Genomic DNA, 26,441 nt, shown 5'->3' on the forward strand with positions numbered 1-26,441 from the left:
TCAATTCGATGCTGTATTTCTGGACGCTTACTTAGGAACGTTTGGCCTTACAAAATAAGAGAGTGCAGTACGCACCGAGAAAAAGGTCTCTTGAAAAAACGAGAGTATCGGAGTTAGTGACTAGACGAAGTTTTTTCAAATGTATTAGCCATTCCTATGTTAATCAGTGGAAATTGTTGGTAATAGACTCGAATAACTTACACGTTCGTAAGAATTCTTTCTTGCTTTGGAAACACGTACGAGGAATGGTCAGTTCGACGTTGATTATTTATAAACTGTCTCGGAACCTGTCTGGAGCCTGAGCTCGATCTCTCGATATTTTCTTTATTACTTTTTTCACAAAATTGTAAATAAAGTTAATCCTACATTTATAACTTCGACAATTTTCTTACATTTTTACGTTTCTAGAACTGCACCAAATCGTGCTCTATAAATCCTTCTCAAAGGAGAGGATCAAAAAAGGAAGGGTAAAACGTTTAATTTGTTTATTTACCTCCCATTACCTACTTCTTGGAGTGTCGGGAGAAAGGGACACGGAAGAGAAGAAAGTTCAGGCGAGGAAACATTAGAAGCCTCTTTTTCACCGGCAAGTAAAACTATACCCTCTCGTTTTGTTTCGTATCTGCTCCATTTCCATGAATAAACAGCGCGCGCTGGACACATCGGCGACGACGCGACGCTACGGTCGCAGGCGGTTGCAACCTTGCGTCGAAGCGAGCCCAATAAAAGCGACAAAACGTGCTCCTGCTCTCCGAGAGCCGGTACAAGAAGAGAAGCGGCATGGTAACGGTACCCGGGAAGCCAAGGATACCCGAAGCTGTGCCGCAAGGATCAGGAGAACGAAATCTTTCCGTCTCTTTTTCATCGGTCTCTCGATCGCAAAGCGCGCGTGTCTCCTTCAAAGCGGAATCATCGCGAGTTTCTTCGCTTTTCACTTTTTCAATATCATTCACTTTGCATGTTATCCAACGTTTAATGAATTTTATTGTAATTTGTGAATCGTGGATTAAGAGAAATTGTATAGTAGGAAAATCGTTGCATCGGTCGCTCGATCATCATGCGTGACACGTTTGTCGCTTTCATTGTGCAGTCATCGCGAAGTTTCTGGTTCGTTATTCTCTCATCATCCGCTTTTCTTATTATTCAAGAATCTATTTCTATAAATTTCTGTGAATATAAATATTAAATGTAAATTATTATAAATGTAAACCTTTATAAAATGTTCCTAAATTTCATCAGTCGAAGCTAGTATTAAAAGTTGGGTCGATCGCCTAAACTCTAATACACGTGTGCCGTCGTGTCTTCGTCGTGGAATCGTCGCAAATTTCTTCACTCTTCACTCCTTCGTTCCATCACACTTTTCACACTATTCAAAAATCAAGGAAAAAATTTTATCATAAATTCCCATAGATTTCACCAATTGAAATTAGGAAATGTTTCTTGCTTTTTATGTTATCGTACTTCTTCTCATGCTAGGTAAAGGGTTGATCGTTTCGAACGAACGATGATTTACATGGTCGATCGCGTGCCCGGATGCTCCTCATATCTAATGAGCGACGCTGGTAACGAGCTAAGTGACAGAACGGCAGTTACGCGGATCTCGAAGGTACGCGATGCGCAGCTTGTTATTCGAACCAGGTTCTGCGCGAATAATTGCCCGTCTTGGAGACAACGACGTTGGCCCTGGTTGCGTGTTTGATTATATGTATGATTGGAAAATCGAAATCGTTGGGTGGCTAACTCGTAGCACGTACACGGAATTTTCGTGTCTAAAGGCGATTTTATCCTGAACGATGTAGAGGGTTGTTTATTGACTTTCTTATATATCCATGTGACAAACATAATTGAGTAATTGAATGACTCGTTTCTCGCTTTGCCAGTATCATTTTCTCAGATATCTATATTTACTCACTTTCTTTTTGTAGAAAATTCCAAGAACTGTCTGGAAATCTTAACAAATGACTGAATACTTGAGTAAATCATCTTACTTTATTTGTTGACATCATTTACTTAGACAATTTTTCTCGCTTTTGTACACAAAAGAGTCAAGCATGTACCGGAGAAATGTTTTCATTATTGAAATAGAAATATATTAAATAGAAATTGAATGAAGTAAACAATAAATTGCTTTCTAAGGTTTACACTCCAAATGTCAGTTAATTACAGAAATTAGTCGCGATGATTTTTAGATTAAGCTTCGAATCTGCTGTAAATACTGTGAGTAAAGAACGAATGATTTCTGCAAAAGACTCCACGTTGTTTCGAAGAGTTTCACATCGATTTCAAGCAACTTTCGGAGCAGCTGGCTGCGCCGAAACTCTTTACGCCCACGCCACTGTCGTTCTGCCAGCGATGCACCGCTTCGCTCGTGCGTCGTCTGGTTTCTTTTGGAGGCCGGTTCGCGAATTAGAAATAAAAAGCTGTCCGCGAGCTCGTAGGAGGTGTGCCTCGTGGAGATTCTGTTGGACGAGTCGGGAGTAAAAGAAGCGTTCTCCAAGGGGTGGGGAGCAGAGAAGCATGTGTAAAGTATAACGTAACAGAGGAACTGGCGAACGCGCTGCCACGCTGGTGGTCCATTATACCGGTCTTCCTGGCGACGAGGACAGGGCACTTTCTCGCAACTTTGTGTGACGCAAGATGTGTCCCCGTCTAAATTATCGAAATATTTGCTTTCCGATGGCTGACAATTTTTGCCTGCAAACTTTGCACCATCTATCCGACGGCGTGACTTTTCATCTGTCCCGTTATATTTTATTTATGCACATCGTTGGATATAAATCGGTGTAACGTATGTATAACGAATAGTGGAAAGCAGTCTAAAATGTACACGGTCATTTGTAGGTTTACAAATATGGCATGATAGTGGACGGAAGTTACTTTATAAAGCTGCAAGATTTATTGGTTCATTCGTTCGCTCATTAATGGAGTGGCGCGTTAAACATGCAAACGCGAGAGGGAAAATAAAGTCGTAGAAAATTACAAACTCCCGATGGTATCGCGGAAACGCGGGTATTATTATGGAGAAGAGAAGCGTCGAGAAGCAACGGACAATTGAGACAACAGAGCGAACTGGCAAGATAAAGCGTAATAGCAGCTATTAGAGGACTTCCTATAAAACAATCTGATAGGTGGCTTAAAAAAAAAAAAAAAAGAAAAAGAGAAAGAAAAAATACGAAGAGAGAAACTACGAAGCAAACAGTACAGATGACAGAAGCACTTTGCAAAGCCGTTTTAGCCATGCTTGCACTTATCACGAGTAACTTCAAACATGCTTTACATGTTATTAAACGAAACTGTATGTTTTAATGATTTTTAAACGGTTAAGTAGCAATGAAACGGAAATGGCAACGATATCGAGGGAAATATCTGAATACAAAATTATTTCGCGCGGTTATATCGATTAAACTGCGGTTGATCGTGCACGAGACGGTTCGATAATGACCGATAAACGGGAGCTGGCCGATTCTCCGTGTTGCTGCGTGAGTTGTTTACCTTGGCGCAGGTGACGTTGAAAAATAGGTTCACGAGGCACGATCGACGCCTGTTGCGAATCGCTGTGAAAAATGCGCCAGGAATTCCACGGCCTCGATCGCATGCAAATGGATGCGCTGACGCGTTTTTCTTTCGAGAACGACGCCAGGCACCGCTGCTCGTCGGGAGAGCTATACGTTCTCCGCAAATTTTATGAAGAATCTTGCGTAACCTCATTTCCCTATGCAGAATTGTGCAAATGAGAAATTAATATGTTAGAGTTATAGAATTCTGTTCTACATAAAATTGTACGGTTCTACTCTATCATAATGTTGTTTAATTCTATTATTCTATATTTTAATGAGTATAATTATTGTACAATGTAATAATGTAGCGTTTCAGAGTAATAAGAAATAATATATTGAAATTTTATGTTCGCACTCGATATCGAATCCGATTCTTCTTTTTGAAAGGAATTTCTTCTCAAGGTGCAGGATCTTTCACAAAATTTGAGCCTGTTGAGGTCAAGTGACGAGACCTTGTTAGAACGTTAATAGCGTCGAAAATGTTTCGTAAAACGCAGGTGGCAGTGGTACGGGAAGCCACGCGTGCTCGTTACACGTATTCTCGGTCGGTTATCGTAAATCAAGCGCCGATTAACGTAATTGCCGGCTCGGATCGACGCTCGTTCCTCCCGCCCGTATCTCTATGGTCTAATCTGTACGAATGTAAAATTGAAAATTTGCGGAATCGACGAAAAAACGGCGCCTAACGATGTTGTTTCCTGTTCGGCTGCCGAATAAATTTCTATGCCGGCCCTCTCGATTCTCTGATTTTGTTCGTTTCGCCAAATATGGCGATACGTCGCAAAAGCAAGTGTCGTTCTACTATCGTTTAAAGCAGAAAGAAACGACAAACAGATGCTATATAAAACACGCTAAGTTAATAATCACCGGGAGTTTCGATGATGTTCTAATAGCGTTACGTTTAAAAGATTTATCGTGGAAATGTTAACAATCGGGCTTTGAAAAGATATAAATTACTGATCTACTGGTAGGAAGATTTATATGCAAGGATATCTATCATTTCTATGAGCTATTCGTCTAACGTCAGTTAAATATTCAGCATTCGTATTCACAACGATTAAACGATCGCTTATTTCATTAGAATGAGAAATCTTGTAAATGATGTTCGTGATGCAATGATCCTAATACAATACACGACGGTACATATCGCGTTACATATTGTACCATAAAAGGTCGTTGGATATTATCTACATATTTCCTCTTTTTAAACGTATCAATTAAGAACAATTATAATTCAAGAATTAGTAACAATTGAAACATATGTGATGAAAAAAACGTAACTGACTGCTAACATTGTTGGCAACATGTTTGTCTTGATTCTGCTATGATGCTTGAGTCCTTGTAATAATTAACACCGTTTCTTTAATCATAATCGTTTTAAGTTCTTCCATTAAACTTAAGAAATTGTCTTAACGGTATCTCACGTGAATACTTTTCACGACACACAGACCTGTTTCTAAAATCAACATCTAGAAATATCTGAGAAATTCGTTTGAAAGCAACGACCAACAATTCCATTCCATCAAAAATTATTATTCGCCGGGAAAAGCGGCAAACCGAGTAAGTTTGAATACAGAACTGGATGCGTGCAACCCTTGGCACAGTGTTCGCGCGCATAACGAAGAATACATATTAAGATGACAGTGCGTCCTGGCACGGGCCATCAAAACGGCGGACTACCGTCTTAATAGCCGGAGATTTATAGTCCCGACGAGTCGACGGGAACGTCACAGCCGAAGGAGTAAGAGAGGCAGGCCCAGCCTCGTCGTAACCTAACCCAGTCCATAGTCTCGAGCGCAGAAAGAACGACCGCGAGGTGTAGGTATATATAGGGACACGGCCAGGAAGAAACACGAGGAGATCCGTGGAGGACGGGGAAAGGTCTCTCTTGCCACCGCGAGAGAGCTGCAGCCAAAAGAGAAGAGAGCAGAAGAGACGGGGGAAAAAGGAAAAAAATGAAGGAAAGGGAAGAAAGAAGTTATCGCCTAGCCTGGGTGGTCCGCGAGGGAAGAAAGAAAGAGAAAAGGCCAAAGGACGATTCTTTGGGAAAAGGGAAGCAACCTATTCAAAAATACTAACCTCGAACTTTCGGATAATTGGAAAATCTTTGTTTCTGGAACATATCTAGGATCGAATTCCTTCGCAAGCAATTCCCAAATTTTATCGAATCAAAGACGAATGAATCGACACATTGTCGACAGACTGGTTCAGCATGGAATCGACAGGGTGTATTTTCATCACGGTATGTTTATCGATGGCAAGTATCGCGCTGCTTAACAATATTTAAATATTGTCACGTCGAGTATGTTGGCCCGTCGAACGTGCCGGAGGGTCATATATAAACCGTCCTTTGCTTGCACAGCGTTCTCGACTACCGTGTACCGCAGTTTCTTCGACAGTTTCCTCCTGTATACACAGCTAGGGAAACGAAGTCCGTCGTTTTGGCCGAAAGTGCCTCGTCGGTCCCTCCTCGAGGCGATCGTTTCCTCCATCGCTCCTGTTTCACGCATCCTCTTACGCTTCTCTGAGCGATTTCCTCAAACCCTGAAAACACAGTCCTTCAAATTCCTTCTTAATTGCGTGTCAACGCTTCTAAAAGAAAATATGGAATAGAAAAACACTTGAAACGAAAATCGTCGAATATCGATAGATATTACATGATTCTTTCTATTTCGAAGATCTTTCTGCTCCAATTTCCGGGTTTTTTTCTGCGAAGCGTTAAATGTCAATAAATATCGACAAATATTAAACATATATTATAGATATTCGACGAATCTCCATTGAAAAGCTTTATAATATTTGTAAATATACATTCACTGCGGAAGAATTGTCATAATCTTTTGCAAAATAGGACATTCCATTGTCGTAAACTCTTTTCCATTGATACCTTGCGGTATTCGTCACGCAATGGAATAAACTCCTCACCATGAGGAAACATTCTCAAAAACAGAAACTATAAACAGAAAGGAAGAAGGAAGAAATGAGAAAATCGCGCAGGCAGAGAAGTAAACGGAGTAGACGAGGACAACGAGAAGACGGTTGGAGCAAATGGTCAATGAATAAGTCACACGCGATCGTGACAGTGGCCGAGATCGGTGGTTGGAAATTAATTACCAGGAAATAAGGGTGCGGCAGGGGGCGACGTCGGCGGTGGCAGGGCGTCGCGCGGTATTTTCGACGTCGGGCACACGAGGCACGACCGATAATGAAGCGGTCGCGAATTGGCCAAGTGTTGAGTCGAATCAAGGTTTACATGTCGGAAGAAGACGAACGTATACGCGATAGAGACGAATAGAAGGAGAGAGGAGAAGCAGAACGAAGTGAAGAGAAGGAAGCTCGGCTCGTAAATCACTGGACATCGATAAGAGTCGTCGCGGCGTTCGCGCGATGTCCCTCGTTAATAATTGATACAATTAACGGCCATTCATTAGAGACGCCGCTCGTGCACGTATATAGATAGACGAAATACGAAAGCAAAGGATTCGACAGCGAGGTGCGCCGTCACGTGATTCGCTTTGTCGTTAGCGCGTCTCGTGGTTGCGCTTCGAGATAACTGACTATCGGTTCCTCCTTATATCGAATGCTTAACAATGTTATCGGAATTGTTTGGTCTATGGATATTCTTGGACAGAATCGTTGTCGTCTATTTTTCTACGATAAACCGCTCGATAGTGTGTCAAGTTGCTGTATATGTTCTCCCCCTACGTTTCGTAAGGTACATCACCTTGTAAACTTTACAAGAATGGTATATTAAAATTATTCTTTCTTAGATAATATTATTACAATATATTATATTATATTATTATATTATAGGTAATATAATCTTAGGTATATTAAAATATTAATTCTTTATTAGATAATTATCAGATTGCGAATGTTTATGCAAATTTATAGTTATGAATACAACGGAAGAAACAAATCGTCCGTAGAAATATGTATTGGTTTATTTAGTAAGATAGCAAAAGTTTGTTAGAAGATAGTATTTTATTATTCGAAATTACACTGTCGTACCTGTTAAGATCTTGTCGGTAGCGCTACGCTACGAAAAATAATTTGTCTACTTGCTCGAACAAGTATAACATTGTGTAATCGCTTGTAATAGTTTTTAGATAAAGGTAGTATAACCGTATGGATCATTTAATTACTGATAGTAATACTTATTATCTTCTGATGAGATCGATATTCGTATTATAGATTTAGCGTATACGTTATAGGACGATATGTGAAATCTATTCGTTTATACATGTAGTCGTTTTAAATTAACAGCGGTGGTCTTTCTATCAGTTATAAAGAATCTTTCTTTATCAGTTCTGTAACTCAGAAATTAAACAGCTCCGAGATAAAGAACTTTTATAATAACTAAGTAGTTTCGTCTGGTTTAAAAAGCTAATACACAAATTGAACAAAATTAATCTTATCACGATATAATATTTTATGATCGTTGTACTAATGGTATAAAACAAATCTACTGTAACTCGTTCTGTCTATAACTTTCCACTTAAATTACATGTTATCATCTTTATCTCGGGATTCTTTAATTATGGTCAATACCATATAATGACAAAACCCGCAATGACTTAGTTGCCAACCTAATAGTAAATTACAGGTTAAATTAAGAAGGTACTTGCAAACTGATACAAACACTCTCGACATTAATGCGTGCAGTATGTATAGTATTCTAATCGGTAATTAGACACTTCCAATTTGTACTCTTTGTTAATAGAAATTGATCAAAATGTCCGAACACTAATAAATTATAGTAGTATTATAAGTTATAGTAATAGTCATCGGTATTGACGGTATTCTTTCTCAATCCATCACGATCGATTGATACGTTGAAAAGAATCAGAAGAATAGGGATCGAGGAACTCTTCATCGATTCGCTGACGTAGAATCGCGGCGCAATTCAATTAACAACGGCCGGTGACTCGTTTATCGGTTACAATTATTAAATCATCGAGGCTCGTTCCGGTGGTCGCGCGGCGACGACGCGACAGGAGGAGGCCGCGCGGCGAGCGTAATTTATTTCGCTTCTTTCGCCTCGCGCGCCGCTTATCCATATTTCTATTTAGTATCACAACGGACCGCGCCGCGTCAACCGCGAGATTTACGACGTCGTAGATCCTCTCGACCAGTTGGAAATTCCGTTGAATATCGGCCGTTGAAGCACAGAGCCTGACCTTCCCTTTTCCACCTTTCGTCGTTGTACAAAGTCCTTGGCTCTTCTTCCGCTTCCGTTAGTCAACTCCTTACATATTGTTAGAATTCATTGTTTTTTTTTCTATTAACAAGTAGAATTACCAGCTTCTAATTTTTTATTAGAAATTTCATAAATTCATTGTGATTTGGAGGAAATATAGGTTCGATATACTTTGACGAAAGTTTTATTGATTTACTAATTTTATAATTGTTTTATAGACTTATCATAAAGTTATCTTTGGAAGATATTTTATAGATTTATTTTTAGGGATTACAACGATCTTTTGCAAAGAATATGAACGAATATTTGTTTCTTGCTTTGCGTGGCCTATTTGTTTATCCATTTTTATCTTTATGGTTACAAGTTCCATAGTTTAATTGTCGATAGTTCTAGTGTTAATGTTGCAACAGTAAAATGCGTAATATAGAAACATATGATGTCTTAAACCCTTTACCATCTTAAGTCATATTAGTGATATATATAATTCCACTATAATTATAATACTAAATGCGGAAAAATATATCAACCTTAATTTCAATTCCATTTCGTGAGATTTGGAATAATTAAGTAGAAACTGCAATTATCATTTTGTATCATCGATGTTACAACAATGTATAGCGAGTACTTATACTTCTGAATGATATCCTAACACGTACCATTAATTAGCTACTTCAACTCGATAACGAGCTATCTCATCGTTTCTCACAGCTACTCCATGAATCGACTTTATTCATATGCAACGCAACTTTATAAATTCTTTTGGTGTCTCTTTCTTTTATAATTGGCGTTGGTGTCGTCCGTCTGGCTCGTTTCTGGCTTTTTCTCTTCCTAAACGAGGATCAATTAATACGAGGACAACTTGGCGAGCGACTTGGTATGATCGAAACTGAGCAGGCAGACGAGAAATCGCGCGGTTTATAGGTGTCGAGGATGACGGGGTTCATTGGCGCAGATTAATGGGCGTCGTTGTCGCGTTAGCTAATTTGCGGCTTGGTCTCACGATGGCTTTTAATTAGATTGCTACATAGTGCCAGTAATTCGAAGCTTTCTTGTCTGGCTGTTTTCCTTTTCTTATTTCCTTATAATCAAAAATAATCAATTCTTACGTTCTTGATATATTACGTGAAATATTATGCATATTTTATGTGGAACGAAAAGTTTGGATGTATTAGTTTGGAGAAGTAGAATTCTAACAAATGTAGTATTACAGCTGATCCTCAATTATTTCAAGCGGCGTGTCTAATTCTGAAGTCTCGCGATCCGTCTCGTTCTCTTTAATTCGGGCAAATTAGTTGGCATTGAAGGAGTACACTGGCCGCCAAAAGTTGCCGAACACGACGCAATCGACGCGGAAACGAGCTCTCCGCTTACCAAAAACATATTCCTATCTATTTTCACGTATTAAATCAATCGGCAGTGTATGGTAATTATCAAAGGTAAAATCTTCGTCAGACGCAGAAACGTGTCTTATAAATCATCAGCAGATACGACTTACATCAAAGGAAGCATGAAAATTCTCAGAACATTGAATACCACGTTTATTCTCCTACATTTCATACAACTGTACTTATATCATATTACAGAGTTGTATATTCTGACTATAAAAATAATTCAAATAGAATTTAAATGTTCGATGCACTAGATCAAAAGTGTATAAATCTATTGGCTACTGAATAGTCTCCGTCTTTCAATTTTCAGAGATTTCATACACAATAGGACTAATACTATTACTGAAATTCTACGACCTATTAGTATCAATACAGTCTCTTGCATAACGATAACAAGTTTAGTAACAAAGCGAATGAAACTCCAGAAATAAATTTTACGAGTTACAGATAATCCTATTTGGCCCAAATTTGTAAAGTTCTAACAGTGAAACGTGAAACACACAATATGCACATAACTTATCACTTCACTAATACATACATACATTTAAGTAAATTACTATGCAAGAGGATTCAGAAAATATGAACAACAAAAAATTAGTATCTTTCAAAAGCACTCGAAATGAAAACGAGTGATGACTGTACTAACCCATTATAGTACACTCGCGAATAAAATTTCTTCGAAAACCTGACATTCATCTGTCATGTATATCTCGCATCGCAGCTTTTCCACAACATTATCGCTTCATAAATTTCCCATCAATGCTTAAAATATATCAAAAATACAACACATACATCACGTTTCGTCGCGAAGGTTTCGTTAAAACGGAACGAAGATGGACAAGGATGTACAAAAACAGTGGAAATCAGCGTGCATGAATCGCTGGGCCCCGACACGGCGCTCATTTACGCGCGTACACGTCTCGTATCTTGGGCATGCATCAAATACGCTTACGTATACACGGCAGCGTGCGCGTCAAACGCCGCCGGAAAACGTGCAAGAGCGAAGAGGATCGAGAGGCGTTTCGAGCAGGCAGCGAGCGTAGGGCGGAGGCCGCATCATCGGGCGTCGCTTCCGACTGCGTCGTCCCTGTCTGCTTATAAATAACACCATCTCCTCGTTTCTTCGCGCATTTCGCAGTTTTTCTCGTCCTCCTCTTCCGATTCTCCTCCAGGCCCTCTTCATCCTTACAGCATGCTGCTGCAAGGCTAATTAATATCACGTGATGAGCGATCGTGGCAAAACCTCGCAGCCGAGATCGCGAGGGAAGAATGCACGTCGAGAATGGCATAACGGGACGGAGGCGGTTAACACTCGTGAATTACGATGACTCGATCATTTGCGATCTATGCTTCTTACGTATTGCGTGTCTGTTGTCTTGCTCGGTTGCATCTTTGTGATTTTGTTCTTTGAAGTAGAAATGGAGAAATTATGAATCGACGAAATGGAAATAGAGAAACGAGAAATTCTAATTATGTTATATTATGCAATTGCATAATGTAATGTAACTGTAATTGATACATAAAATAATATAACTGTAGTTGATTACGAGCGGGATTAAAAGAATGGATTCACTTGCTTTGATTGTTGTTCGTTTACTGGAAGCTTATGGGAGATTTGAACTATGGAATTGATAGAAAGTACGAAAATTTCACTATGTAATGAGAAGTATAGAATCTTAAACACAAGAAGAAATAATATAAGTTGGGTATATATTTGCAGAATAAACGTTATGTATACACATAAAGGGTTATAACATATACATGAAATATATATGAGATAAAGATAATTGCAAATGTTTTTTCTCGAAGTATTAGAATATACTGCATAGAATATTAATCGTTTCAAGATCGAATGTCTCTTACTTGTTGTGGCTAGAAATTTATTTTTATTAATTGCTGGCGATAGAAACATTTTTTTTTTTTTTTACCTTTTCACGAGGATGACATAGTACACTAAAATTAAAAGCTGTTTTATCAAACACAAACTCAATTATCAACTAATTAATTAGTGACAATTTAAAACGTAATATTCTTTATACTCAACGTGTCAAACGTGAAATTGTTAGAAGACGTATTCTCTTATTCCATTTAGAGTCCAAGCCATAAACGATCGAATCACAGTGAGCCAAAAGTGATATGCAGTCTATAAGAGCATAGAGAAGATATTGTGCTTCCAGAGGAAGTTCAAGAAAACTTCGATGCATCTGGCATTCGTTTCGATAATTCTCGAATTCATACACGGGATCATCGTACATATATGCGCTATACATATTTGCGATGGCGTTCGATCGAGGCGAGAGAAACGCGCGAGAACATCGAGCTGGCCGGAGCAGATAACGAAACGTGCGGCGAGGAACGAGGCAGCGGGTGCTGCTTTCGCTGGTCGAGAAGCAACAAAACCGCAGCTCGGATATAGAGGACACATTGTGCGCGCGCGGACAGAGAGCGGAGGAACGCGTCGCAGCGAATCGACTGCTCGCCTCGCACCATCTCGTCAACTCGAGCACTCGCAGCCCCTGCGAGTGTTGCGCGTCCGTTCGTTACCACCGCGATACCATCTTCTCTTTTTCTCTCGAAGCGCATTCTGCTTGCTGCGGCGTGCCTGCGCGTCTTTTTTCACCTCGCCTTCTTCGACGCCCTTCGCTTGTTCCTCGTCGACGAACGTCCAGTCGTTGCAAACCGTTTGAGATTCGATTCTCGATCACAGATTTTCCTTCCTCTCGCGATTTTTTTCTTCATTCAACTAGTGATGGAAAATTAAGGAATTACGTTGATTTAAAAATTCTGTTGCGTGTCGGTTATAATGCGAGGTTGATAGAAGGGATGAGGTACGCGATGTGAGTTTACTAGGCAGAATATGAAATGCGCTAATTTAGTCGAGAAAGTAGAGATATATGGAGCCGAAATATTGCGACTTTCTCGTTGGCTTGATTTTACTAATCAGATATGTGGTTAGAAATTATCGTGTTTATTGAAATCCATAATCTTTGTTGCATAGTAGGACGAAACTTGTAGCTGCGAAATAATTATTCTTTCTGTTCGTCTCCTGTTCGAGCTGCTCAGAAGCGATACTAATTAATTGCATAAGTTAAAAAGTGGGGGAAAATGATAGTTTTTAATCATTTTCTCCAATTCAATTCTTAATCATTATTTCATCAAAAAAGTAATAACTCATACGTTTGTAAAAAAGAGACAGCGTGGCGTGAATTTTACCTCAGACTTATGAATACACGATAGATTTTAGCGCATACTAAACATTTGACAGATGCTACGAAAATTACTAAACCTTCATAGATAAAATACATCAAAAAAGATTTTAAACGATGAAAAACTCATCGTTTATTATCATGTACAATCTGCTTGCATGTTGATAAGCAAAAGCTTAGGGCGCGACAAAATCCAGTCGCGACGATATTCTAATAACGGTTTACTACGTTCGAACATGCATCAATTAACCCTTCATTTCCAATTACGTGGCTCGGTAATTGCGAATAACGAGCGCCTCGATGATCATCGGTTTTCCCTCGCTTGGTTTACTCTCCTTCAACTGGGAAGAAAACAAGAGATAGTAAACGCGAACAAGACACTAAGATCATGCATTTAATTATGTCGATCCGATCTGATGTGATTCTCTCTTTAACGCGCCGTTTTAGCGAACTGGACCTCGATTTTATAACCCAATGCGCTGGTTCGGTGTGATATTTACGGGACTCGTAACCGTGGCCACTTTTCACTTCGTTATCCGACTGTCGGCATCCAATCGGAGGTTCTTTATTATTCGACGAATCGGTGTTATCGCATCGAGAGACGTGTTGACGACGTCCTTTCATTGTGGCCTCTTCTTCTTTATTATCTCGCAGAAAGGCTCCGATACGAGGCTCTCGTCACGGAAGTTAGTAAAGTGTGCTACCTCCATTATAAAAATTCCTTCGTGTCCCATGCCAAATTTTTGTGTTACTTTCGCTCAGGAATCTCATGGGGAAAGCTTTTACTTCTAAAACTCTTAAACAAATTTCTATTAACATTTATTCTCGTTATATAAAGATAGAACTTGTATTGGGGTGGTTATCTTTCTTCAAGCTCCTCGAGGATTTCCACAAATAAATTAGATAACCAGATTAGTAAGAAATAGTAGATTATATAAATAAATGTAGAGTATTATTTTATATCGTATCTGGAACACTTTCTGTGAAATTGCGAAAAAAAAATTAATTATTTCATTATATGAGCCAATATTACTGACCGGCTAGAATCTTCTCTATTATATTGAATGAGGCCAACTTCTGCATAAAAGTACGTGTATATATTGCTCAAAATAATTGGATTATTAGAAATTCGTTACATCCGTACATTCTTTTTCTCTTTTACAACTGTTTTAAATACCGTCCCTAACGCAATGCCATACGAATGGCGTATTACTAAGTCTACAGAGTTTCTTCTTTCCCTCTGTTCATTTAGTTCCATCCATGTTAACAATTTCCTAATTATATTGACTAGTTTATAATTTCTTCATACTAGTCTCCTTTTCTAAACTCTATATCGTTCCCGCAAAACAACATCTATTACCAATTTTCCACTGTAAAATCCGTATTTTCATCGGAAGATTCGTATCAAAACAAGCTCTTTCCGCTACAATAATTTCTCCAAACTGCCTTCCCTTCGGCACCTCTTTCAAAAACCTTCACCTACGACTGCAAAGACTCTCCTCGAGGTTGACCACCTCCGCTCCATTAAAAGCTAATTGCGGATTGCCGGTATCGCGAGGACTCGCATCGGGAGGCACACGTGCGTCCTGTGGATCTCGTTGATCGGTGGCGGTACCGAAAGAGCCGGTAGGAAGAAGGTGGAGACGAAGGTGCGTCGAGAAGGATGGCGAAGAAGAAGGAGGTAAGGTAGCTCTCGAAGCAGTCACTATCTGAGGGAGCACTCATCGCGGTCGCTTCGTTATCGGCCGCGCGGAATCATAATGGGCCATAATTGCATAAATATAATGTTAATTAACAATTAAGATTGCCGCTTTGCCTAATTGAATCGCCGCTCCTGCTAGCTGAGCGGAGAAGAGGGAGGACACCCCGTTTCCTCGTTCGATCGGTCGCCAAGTAGTCGGCGAAAGAGGGATAGGAGGGGACGCGGATCCGGAGAGGGCTTCGAGGTGGCTTTAAATGTAACGCCGTATCGGAAAATTATGCCGATGGTCGTACCTCGAGTATGCACAATGCATACGTCCGATACGAAACGCCCTCGGAGAAGCGTGACCGTGTGTCGCTTTAGAAAAACGCGTATTTATATATACACGGTCGATGCCGATTCGAAGAAATAAAGAAGGAAGAGTGGAAGGTTAGTCGGAGAAGAAACTGCCCGCGATGAGCACAGTCCATTCGCGCGGACCTGATAGCGAAGGCACGACGACGATAGGGCAACGTGAGATCGTGCCGAGAGAAAATTACGACATATCGTTATTTTTAGCAATTATCTAAAGGAAGAGGGTGGAAAAGGAGAAAAAAGAGAAGGGGGAAGAAGTAAGCTGGCCAGTATTGAGGCGTCTAAATATATATATATATATTTGTTACCTTTTATTGATAAGCTGCGATAAGTTCTAAGAGTTAAACACATATTTAGTTAGTTACGCGTAAATATTTAAATATCGTAAATACTTATTAATGGAGAACATGCTAAATACATATTTTAGTACATTAAATACAAACAAGACGAAGCGAACGAAGCAGATAGAAGACAAAGGCAAAAAAAAATAATTAGTTATAAAATAAACCTAGTTATTACAAGTAATAATAACGATGTTGGCAATGACTTATTCGGTTCAAGACTGTTATAGAATCATGAAAAATATCGATTTCGTCATCGAGTTTGTTGACCGATATACACATTCGGTTAATAGAATTAAATTTATCGAAAGGGATACGGTGTTATTATATAAAAAGAGTAAATGGAAATTAAGAGCTAGATGTGATGCGGATAAAGTAACAGATTTATCGCAAAGTAGGTAGAAAAAAAGATTGAATTCGTACTAAATATCAGCAAGTATCTTAATACTTATATACGTAGGTTGAAGCAAGAAATCGTGTGCGAAGATTTTCTAATGGTCTCTCTTCGTGTTTCTTCTTACTCGAGAGGTCTGCACATCGTTACATACACGATATCGACATACACGGTCGTTGAACCGGTACCATCTATGCCCGATGCGTATCGATCGCTCGATGGAGCACACGGAATTTCGGGGACGCAATTAGCGGCGTGCAGATGCAATAATAATTAATTCCCGTTAATCCTCGCGGAGTGAATCGACCGATAGTCCGCGGAGCTTTCCGTGTACGAGGGAAATAAATGTAATCGCTCGCGATACGCCAGTCTCGAAATCTTTGGTTGTGGATTCCGTGAGATCGTCGAAGCTTCGTATTCCTCCTTCCCTTTGGTTGGATCCCCTTTTACTCCTTTGTGTCGATCCGGTGTACAGCCTCTGGCGAACGAATTTTATTCGGTTCCTTTTATTTTCTTGTTTCAGATGGTACAGGCGATCCAGGTCCTCCGGTTTCACCTCCTCGAGCTCGAAAAGGTGAGTACTTTTCAAATTCCACGTTTTCTTCTCATTTCCAAGGCTATATAAAATGTTGGAAAGAATTATGGTTTTTTTGGCTGATATAATTATATTTATTACAAAATAATAACATTTTATATAGCTTCATAAATTGGTTAAGATCGATTATAAAATAATATTATCTTAGTAATATACCTAGTAGTGTAATAATAGATATAGTAACATCGTAACGTATGAAATTTCCTACTTTGTGCTATCAAGTTTCTACACCTCAAATTATTTTTACCTCTTTCGTAGATCACTTTATTATCGTATTATCATTCGCGTATGTTTCTAATCCTTAAATTGTTAGATACATTAACAATAGTTAATGGACATTTCGTGAATCAAAACGGTACTCATTCCCGATAAAGAACCGCATAAACATACCTTCCACGTCCACGTTTCTTAATTCTCTAAATTTTATATTACTTATCGTTTGAAGGGAAGTATTTTACAACTACTATATGTAGAGACTCCTCAGGTTTCATAAAAGAGCAGGATGCCAAAGACAATTTATTTCGAAATCATGTGAATACATATACTTATAAACTTTATAAAAATATGATTCATCATGTTGTCTTCATATGGCTCGGCCTACAATATAAGTGTAACGATGACTAGCATAAACCAAAGGGTATAGTTCCATTAATAACTGAACAAGTAGGTAAAACTGTAGAGTAAGCGCGAGGTTGACGCGTTTAGGTGAACTTTCAAGCGTACTAGCGAATGTCAGCGAGCGGCGTGTTCTCTCGTCCGCTCCAATTGTCGGGGATTACCGGGTGTCGCGGTAGATAAGCCGTTCGTAACGCTTGAAAAACAACTGTTACGGGCGGAGCGCAATTTTCCGTAATTGTAGTGAAAGCTCGGCACCACCCGTCGTCGGTCGTCGGTCGGCTATGGTGCACACCTTGGCGGTTTGCTCGGCTCGGGCCGAGTTCCAGCCGTAAGTGGCGTCATTTAGCTGTCCAATGGCCGCTAGACGTACGAACACCGTGCACGCTCCAAGTTGTTTGCATTGGAACGGCCATCTTTCTCCACCGAGATCGTGATTTTTTCCCTTGCCCCTCTTGTAAACCGGAAACCTGTAAATCGGAGTACATGTCTCGTATTAGATCGTATAAAATGGTACGAACTGTGTTATACCGAGAAACCGAACATAGAGGACGTGTATTAGCATATTCATTCTTAATACGAAAGGTAGTTAGTAAAATATAAATATAAATATTAATTACTAAGATGGAGTGATTAAATTATTAATCGAGTTTTGCATTAATCAAAACCTCTTTTAGTCATGGTATTGAAAACGAATGTAGACGAGACAATCTTAATTACGTCAGTTTTAAATCTTGTAATCGTACAAAGGATTGTTCAATAATTAAATTAGTTGAAATAATTTATAAATATTATAAACGCATAAAATAGCGACGATCCATAACGAGTGATATAATTAATTTAAACGAAACTCATTCACAAGTCTTCGACAATCCACAACGTCATTGCTTCGTAAAGCTAGTACGGGTATTACGACTAAAGATTCTATCGGTAGCAACTTTCGATTTCCCCCGAATTCTAATTAAGACAGGGTCGGAAGATACCGCGGCCGCGATCGGTCCCAGCGGACGTCGAAAAAGTTGCAGGTTGGTTCGTGTCACGGTTCAATCGACGACACGAGAGGAACAGCGGTCGGGATTAATTGAACCGGGCAGCCGGTTAATATTCCGCGTGCGTTCTCGCGTTGTTACTTCGGGACCACGGTAAATAAATATTGCATTAGAAGGCTGGCATGTTTCGGCCCGTTTTTCGCCCGCTAACGATTGATAACCGTTCGACCGGTAAAGCCGGTGTGCGCAACAGAAAAGAGAAAGGGAGAAGGAAAGAGAGTGCAAGTTTTCAGGAGGAGCTGTTTGCGTGGCCGCAGAATACCGGGGCGGGCCCCGTTCGGCCCGGCTACGCCGTTTTTGCGCCGATATTTTATCATACGAAATAGCGGACATCCATCGCATTTCCATCGAAATGGCAGCTGACGTGGTGGCAGCCATTGGCCAAGGGAGACCAGGCCGTCTCGATGCGCCCCTCGTGTGTGTTGCTCCCTCTCGACAGGCCCGCCTGGATCGACCGGTCGATCCTGCAATTTTATACCAATTTTCCTCATTTGCCGCGATTACATTATTATAAAGGCCGGGGCTACCTACCGGCGAATCCACGCTGGCCTGGCGTACACGCGGGCCAATCCTTCTTCCTCTCTTTCTTCTTTAAGCATCCTGAGTGGGTACTTTTTCTTATGCACGCCGATTACTCGTGCAAAGAAATTCTGATGGTCGTGCCTGGTCCGTTACATGCAAAATCGTAATCACTATCGTCGTTCGTTTATTTAAGAAGTCTTGGCAAAAAGGATGACAAGAAAGATGTGTTAAGAAGACTGGAAATATAGCTAACTGAGCGATAGGCGAGATTAAAACTAAAAGAAATAAATATGTATATTTGTCGTCCACCGCTGACACTATACGAATTGTAATATAAACGTTCAGTTCCTGTTGCGTTCTATTCGCTCAAACATAACTTTTGCATCTTGCCACTGTATTAACAAGACGACTTGAAAACTGGACTCTAGAAATTGGAAGAACAGTAACATTTCTCTAGTTTCGTCAATTTTTATACATCGAAAGGATTACACGTACTCTCCCACGAAAGATATCAATCGATTCTTCTGCTGGAATATCGAAAGTACAGATCGGAGTTGCAAGAAATCGGCGTACAGTCATCCTCCTATGGAAGACCGCTAAGAGATAAGAAACCGTCTCACCGGGATCAAGACGCCAAACCGATATTCCATCCCGATCGTAGCTTTTTCCTCCCACAAGTCCAAGCTCCTACGATTCCAATACGCCAACCGGTGGATTTATTTCAGCGAGATCGTCGGTCGCGATATCGGGGCGGGTCTCGAAAAGCCGCGACAAAACCTGGCCGCAATTTGGCACGGTGTGCGCCGCACTGGCATCGACGGTAATGAAGATTGAAACATTCTTGGTCCCCGGAATCCTCCAGGGACGAGCAGAGCTGGGACATGGAGGACGCGGAGCGAGCGAGTAAAGCGGAATGCAGCGAACGCGCGATCAAGAAGATTCCATAAATATCTGGAGCTCCAAGCAGCGAACGACAGACAGAGGACGAGAAAGTGATAGATGAAGAGAGAAACGAGACGAGAGAGGAAGAGGTGTATCGAGAGGGACGAAGATGTTTGACCAATAGGGAGAAGCATGGTAGCCCGCGGTGCTTCGCTTCGTGCATTTAACATTTTCGAGCCAATCGCGTATTAGCATAATTACGTTTTGCAGGGGCCTGGTGCGTGGAAGGAAGGTTTCTTCTTCTTTATTGCTCTTTCTCTTGTTTCGTTCAACCTTCTTGTTCACTCTATACAACCTCTCTGCCTCCCTACATCGCGAGTCGGCCTCTCTTTCCACATCGATCTTTCCTTGAGTTGCAGCCTAGTTCGTCGTCTTCGTTCAGCTACCACGTTTTCCTCCGTTCGTCTTCGTCGTTCGTTCTTCTCTCTTGGACCTGTACACTCGTGGCACACACCATCGTATATACACGCTATCACCGGTTAGAGAGCGGTAAATTTCTTATGGGGTATTATGGCGCACCGTGCATACCAACCGGGATTCATACCGGCGCAACACGCGGACACAACCCTCTCCTCCAGCTGCCCTACCTTGGAAACTGGTTCTAAGTTATACCTAGTCCTGTAGGGACATCCGCGTGCCTCCTTCCCCCCTTGTTCGGGTTATGTGTTTTCGTGGACATCTCGACGGCCAGGACATCCGGGTTGCTCCGCAGGCTGTTACCCTCTGCCTCCATTTCAGCGCCTTTTCGGTCGTGAAGAATAGCGTAGCCGTGGCTCTTAAAAAGAATTCACCTGAATTTCAATTGTTTATTTGGAAATTAATAGAGTCGTTTGTAAAATTAAAATTAGGGCGAAAAGCTGTGAAAATTGAAAATAACTTTTTAAAAGCGTAGGCTATAAGTATTCAATCTTCTTTAACATTGACCGCAAGGTTTTTACTACAAAAAGAGGGGTTAAATAATATCTATGATACATCTGTTCCACAAGACCGTCCCTGATATGAGATGCGTCTCCATTAGCGAACGTGTTGGCGAATACTGTTCGCAAATCAAACGTTCGGAAACCAGAATGATTCTCCACTCCTTCCGTTCGCCAGAACCAAGACGTCATCGATAGCCGGATGGAACGGGTAGTATGGGTCGTCCGTAGGCGCACACCCGGTATATAGGTATCGTGCGTGCCGTAAGGGGTGGTCAGGTTGTGAATCGGGACACGGTAGAGGAACCGAGACAGACACCCCGAAACCTTCATTACCTTCGGCTTCAAAGGAACCCATTGTGCCGTAAATGGGGTTCGCTCTGCGCTCCTCTTTCCTTCTTTCTTTCTTTTTTTTCCTCCTCTTCTTTCTTTCTTTCCCTCCTTTCCTCGCTGTGTTCCTGCGCGTACCCCGGATCCGTTCCATTCTTCGAGCCGTTTGCCTTTCCGAGAGGCCGTCGACAGAAAGGGATGAGGTAAGAGAGGAGGGAGTACAAAGAGGGAGAGACACTTGCTCGTCCGTTCCTTCGTTTACGTAAATTCTCGAGTAATTTCGGGGGTCGAATGAAAGGAGGAACGAGGGGGAGCCTGGGGTACGCGAAGTTCTTAGGGGCGGAGGGCACGTCGCGATGGTATAATGTCGCCTCGTGCGGAACCTCCCCTCGCACGATCCAAGGGGAGGAGAAAGGAGGCAGAGAAAGGAAGAAGGGACAACGGGCCGTTTAAGAAGTCTTTGAATCAAGAACTCGTTTCGAGTGGGGAGGGCCCGCTGTTCTCCGTTCGTCGGCGACACGCTTCTTCTCGCTGTCGCTGTCCCTTTTCACCCGGAACATCGACGGTCACCGCGGACTGGTTGAACTTTCTCGAACGGAAACTCGCGGGTATCTATCTTGGCGTGAACACCCGTAAGCAAGGGAATTTTCTTCTTTCCCTTAATAATCTAACAAATACAATTTTAGTTCTTAGAAGCATTACTCAGTCGATCGTAATATAATTTTGAAAATATCACGTGGGTATATGGAATAGCGTGGGTCGGCATTCCAAGCTTCTTTCTGTTTATTTGCTGTTTATATGCTTGGACGTAGGTACGTGTTAAGATCTTTATTTTTATGTATTTATGTAACGATAACGAGGAAGATAGAATGTTGACGGGAAAGTCTCTGACGCGCAATAGGGACGAAATCCGGCGGTTTGGCCGACTGGCGAGCCATCGAATCGACACCCCTATCCGCTCGCAACTTGTTAAATCGGCCATAAAATGGGAATAATCTCGAGTTACAGGCGACGTTGTCGCTGTAGCTGGTATCGTGCTCGGTCATCGCGAACCAGCCTCGATTTTTCGTCTCCTTCTGTGGCGTTTCTTCTACACGCGCAGAGGAGAGCCACCTTCCGGTAATGGCGTTGCCTCCGGTGTCGCATGTACCTTACGGAGGAACACGAGAAGCGTTCGCGGGGACGCGATGAAAGCGATACCCCTCGCTGTTTGCAAGTGTATACGCTCTCTTTTTCTTTTTATTCCTATTCGTGGCTTTTATTTCGGCCTCGGAGTGGCACGTGAAAGTTTACGCCCGCGGTTCATCGCAGAAATTAAATACCACCGCGCTTCGCCGGATAATTCCATCGATAGGACGAAGAGGGGAAGAGCTTTCACCTTCTTCGATGGAACCAGAAAGTTGACGAGGAGAGAAGGAAATGGCGATCCTTTGAGACACTCGATATTTTCCATGCCATGTTCTTCTACCACCGCGAACCGTTCGCCGTATCAGAAAATCCGAGAAGCTAGTACCCGCTTGGATGAATTAGATACCAAAGAAGTGCTGCGCTTCCTAGCATATCCTTGGCTTTAGGACAGGGGGATACTGTGTCAACCATGCGGCCGTGCGAGCGGTGAAAGGATATGATATTGTAAGTGGAACGGCAAAAGAATCGTCCGAAACCTCAAATTTGAATATTTATCATTATGTCATGGTAGTTTTCGAATCTTCTAGTTAAATTTGGACAACATATTTTTAAGGGAGTTTCTATTTGGTTCTCTTCTTTACCTACATCTTTGTTCAGTAGCATCGAAACACTTGCTGGTCTTGTATAAAACACGATATTGGATGCAGTCTATCACAGAAATGATTGAATCTTGTACCTGCGCAATATGAGGTTCCGAAACGTATTGTAGCGGCATATGAGTCATAGGACGATTCGAATCGATGACTCATGTTGTTGATTTGTCTCAGAGTATTAACATTGTTATGATATATGAAATGTAATAATAAACAAGCTCCGAACAAAACAATATGGCCGCTACGCGCAACCGTCAACCGAAGTTGAATTTAAACTTTCCGGTACGCTTCCCACCACTATAAATAAATGAACACGATCGTTAAGACAATCGGTGAGTTAGTATCGAGCAATCTTATAGCGATTAATATCGAGCGAACGTACTGATTACCGTGTATAACACTGAGCGAATGACGACTAACTTTGTACTACAAATAATTTTAAATACATTGACTACACTAAGTATTAACCCGTCTCGTCACTATATACACTAACACGTACAATCGTACACCACAGTACGATGAAAATTGGCAGAAACCGTTTGCTAGAAAAGTAGAGGAATAATAAATTAACAATTATATGTTGTCACCAGAATCTCCGATATAAAATTCATTGAAGAAATTTGCAGTGAAATTAAATGGAGAACTCGTGGAACGTACGAATTATTTCAGATAGCAATCTTTAATGGTTTTAACAATTTCTCGTAAGTGATCTAGTATTCATGAGTGGGGATGTAAATTTCTCGACGTATCACGTGTTATACATGTGATAGATATTTAAAAAAACCCGCAGACAGATTACCAGGCCCCTTTGCTCGTGACAAGAAGTCGGAGCAGAAAATGGTCACGCCGTTTCTAATAAAAGTCGAGAGTGGTCAATGTCGTAGAGGACCCGTTGGATCCTGTGTCAGCGCCGGTTGGGTCGATCGTCTGCAGTATAGGGTGACGCGATTCAGAGGGCCGATAGATGGCAAAAATTCGTGTCCGCGATGCATCGTATCATGTTCTAGATCATGAGCCGAATACTGGAGAGGTTTATGGTGAACGCGGAGCACGGTATCAGCTTCGAACATCCACTCACGCGAGCCGATACAAACTATCCGCGGCACGGTCTCTTTTGGGCCGGAAGTTAAAGTGGTTAAAAGCGATTATAGAGACGGGAGATTCGAGTTTCACGCGATGCCAAGTTCGAAAAACGATTTTTGCTCAGTGATGGGGCTGGGGTGTGTTCCGAGCTCGTGTACGAGCAGTAAAAAATGGCTCGATAACCGTGTTCCTGTGCTCGCCACGTACACAGAGAAAGGCGTACGGTGTAGGTGAACGCTTCTCAGCGTTCAGGCCGTGGCTCCTTTCGGCGATCCGTCCCGGGGAGGAGAGAAAGAGAGAAAAAGAGAGAAGGAAAGACGGAACCCCGTTTCTTTTCTTCGGTGAGCATTGTCGGCCGGTTCGACTCGACTCCCGGCGGATCAAATTCTAACCAGTCCGGCATTATAGCTGCTGTCCTTCGAGCTCTCTCCCCACCGCCCCCTCTCGCCGCCCTTTGGGTCCCGCGTTAAAGAGAGTCTAGTCATCTCGAGGAGGCATTGTGTTACCGTGCTCCGTTGCATAGTTGGTACTTGGAAGAAAATTCTGGAGAACCTCGTGCGCGTCACCATGAGAACCACGATCTCGCTGACCCAGTGTATATACGTATTGTCAACGCGGCCGTCCTTGTCGATCTTCGATGTTGTTCGTGAAGAAGCATTACAGAATAGAGGAAAAAAGAGGAAAAGAATCTCGGAGCAAGAAGTATAAAATACCGTACTATGTAACGTACTAAACGTGACGACATACGGTATGGTACGATCTATGAAAAGAGGATCGACTGCGGATCGGTTTCGTATCCGATCAAGCGTCATCTCGCATACGTTTAACGCATGATAAACGCGTGCATTGTCTACGGTGGTCGGTGTCGACCACGGCCTTCCACCATTGGACGGTGCCGCCTACGGCAAAGATGGCCGTCTTCTCTATTACATATAAATGCCTAATAAGAAGAACGTCGTATAAGTATCTACTAGGTGGATAGGTTGCCGAGAGGCAGCCAGGCAGAGCCTGTTGGAGAAGTCTGTCGAGATGGGAAGAGAAGAGAAGAGAAGAGAAGAGAAGAGAAGAGAAGAGAAGAGGAGAGAAGAGAGAGGCCAGGAAGAAAGCGCGTGTACGCGCTTGCAAGGAGAGAAGACACGCCGCCTCGTAATGCGCCTGGCTTCTCTTCGTTCCTCCTCCCTGTCAATTTACATATAACAAGATAAGCGTTTTTATTTGCTTTTGCTTATATAATACATTTTTTCTAAACCGAATCGAGCGACGAGGCAGCGGCGAAGTCGGACCAAGGACCGGGGGGCTGGAAAAGGGGAACGGGAGGAGGATGAACCGTGAGGAGGACGCTGGAGGACCGGGTATCCTATAGGCCTGTCAGACCTCATTTGCATACATAACATTCTGGTCGACTGGACACCGGTCAGACCTCCTCACTCCCTCTCGCTTCGACTCGCTATCGACGATACAGCGGGTCTCGTTGCTCGCTGCCGGACCGCTTCCACGGCCTCGAGATGCAACGAGCTCTTCGCCGGCCTCCTCCATCTTTGTGTATCGATACCAGCGTTCGTATCGGCCTCGCCATCCCGCGCGCGGCCCTTTTGGTACCGTGCCTTCGATGGTGAAAATACCGGGTGAACGTTTTACCCGAAGCCAATAGGATCGTGGGTCCATTTCGATTCGACCAAACGAAATCGTTGCCAATTTAGCCGATGTTCATAGCGGTTATAAGAGTACTGAAATTACGGAATTAACCGAAGAGACGAAAGAGAGAGAGAGAGAGAGAGAGAGAGAGAGAGAGAGAGAGAATGAAAGTGAAAGTCGCGGTTTAAATAACTCGTCTCGACGGTGCCTAGAATAGATCAAGACTCGTTTGTACCATTTCGAATATCTATATTACGTAACGTTTAAACATCCATCAACGATGTCCAATGTTTAATCTAATTCGTTCTTTCTTTCTGCAATCGTAGGTCCATGAACTATGCGACAATTTCTGCCACCGGTACATCAGCTGCTTAAAAGGAAAGATGCCGATCGACCTAGTGATCGACGACAGGGAGAGCTCGAAACCGCCGGAGATCGGGAACGGTCTAGACGGTGGCGGACCAAGGAGCACCGCTGACAGCACCAGCCACACAGACGGAGCCAGCACGCCGGACGTCGTGAGTACCTCACCATCGTCAACGTCTTATTATCCGCACGACGCGATCACCCCCCACCATCACCACCATCACCATCACCACCACCACCACCAGAGCCAGAATAATAATAACAGTAATAATAATCACGCCGGTATCGGCAGTACCGCCACTACCACCCCCTTGCAACTGAGCCAAAACCAAAGCCAAAACCACCACCCTGCGCCGCAGTCGAACACCACCACTACTACTGCTATTACCCCAAGTAGCGCCGCCACAACTCCCAACTCCCTAAAGCGTACGCACCAACAGATGATGATGGCAGCCGCGGCGGCA

The 26,441-nt window shown here is 42.1% G+C and overlaps 1 protein-coding gene across 8 annotated transcripts in view; it reads left to right on the plus strand.

The window, feature by feature from the left end:
* Positions 1-26,441, plus strand: part of Hth (Meis homeobox homothorax) — a 507,314-nt gene that overhangs the window by 40,125 nt on the left and 440,748 nt on the right. For all 8 annotated transcript variants that reach the window (XM_072013316.1, XM_072013317.1, XM_072013319.1 and 5 more), the window contains exons 5-6: positions 16,666-16,716; positions 25,938-26,129. In XM_072013316.1, coding sequence (XP_071869417.1) covers positions 16,666-16,716; positions 25,938-26,129 — 243 coding nt within the window. The remainder of the gene's footprint in view (positions 1-16,665; positions 16,717-25,937; positions 26,130-26,441) is intronic.

The sequence above is a fragment of the Bombus fervidus genome, chromosome 11 (assembly GCF_041682495.2).
Source record: "Bombus fervidus isolate BK054 chromosome 11, iyBomFerv1, whole genome shotgun sequence".
Taxonomy (NCBI): Eukaryota; Metazoa; Arthropoda; class Insecta; order Hymenoptera; family Apidae; genus Bombus; species Bombus fervidus.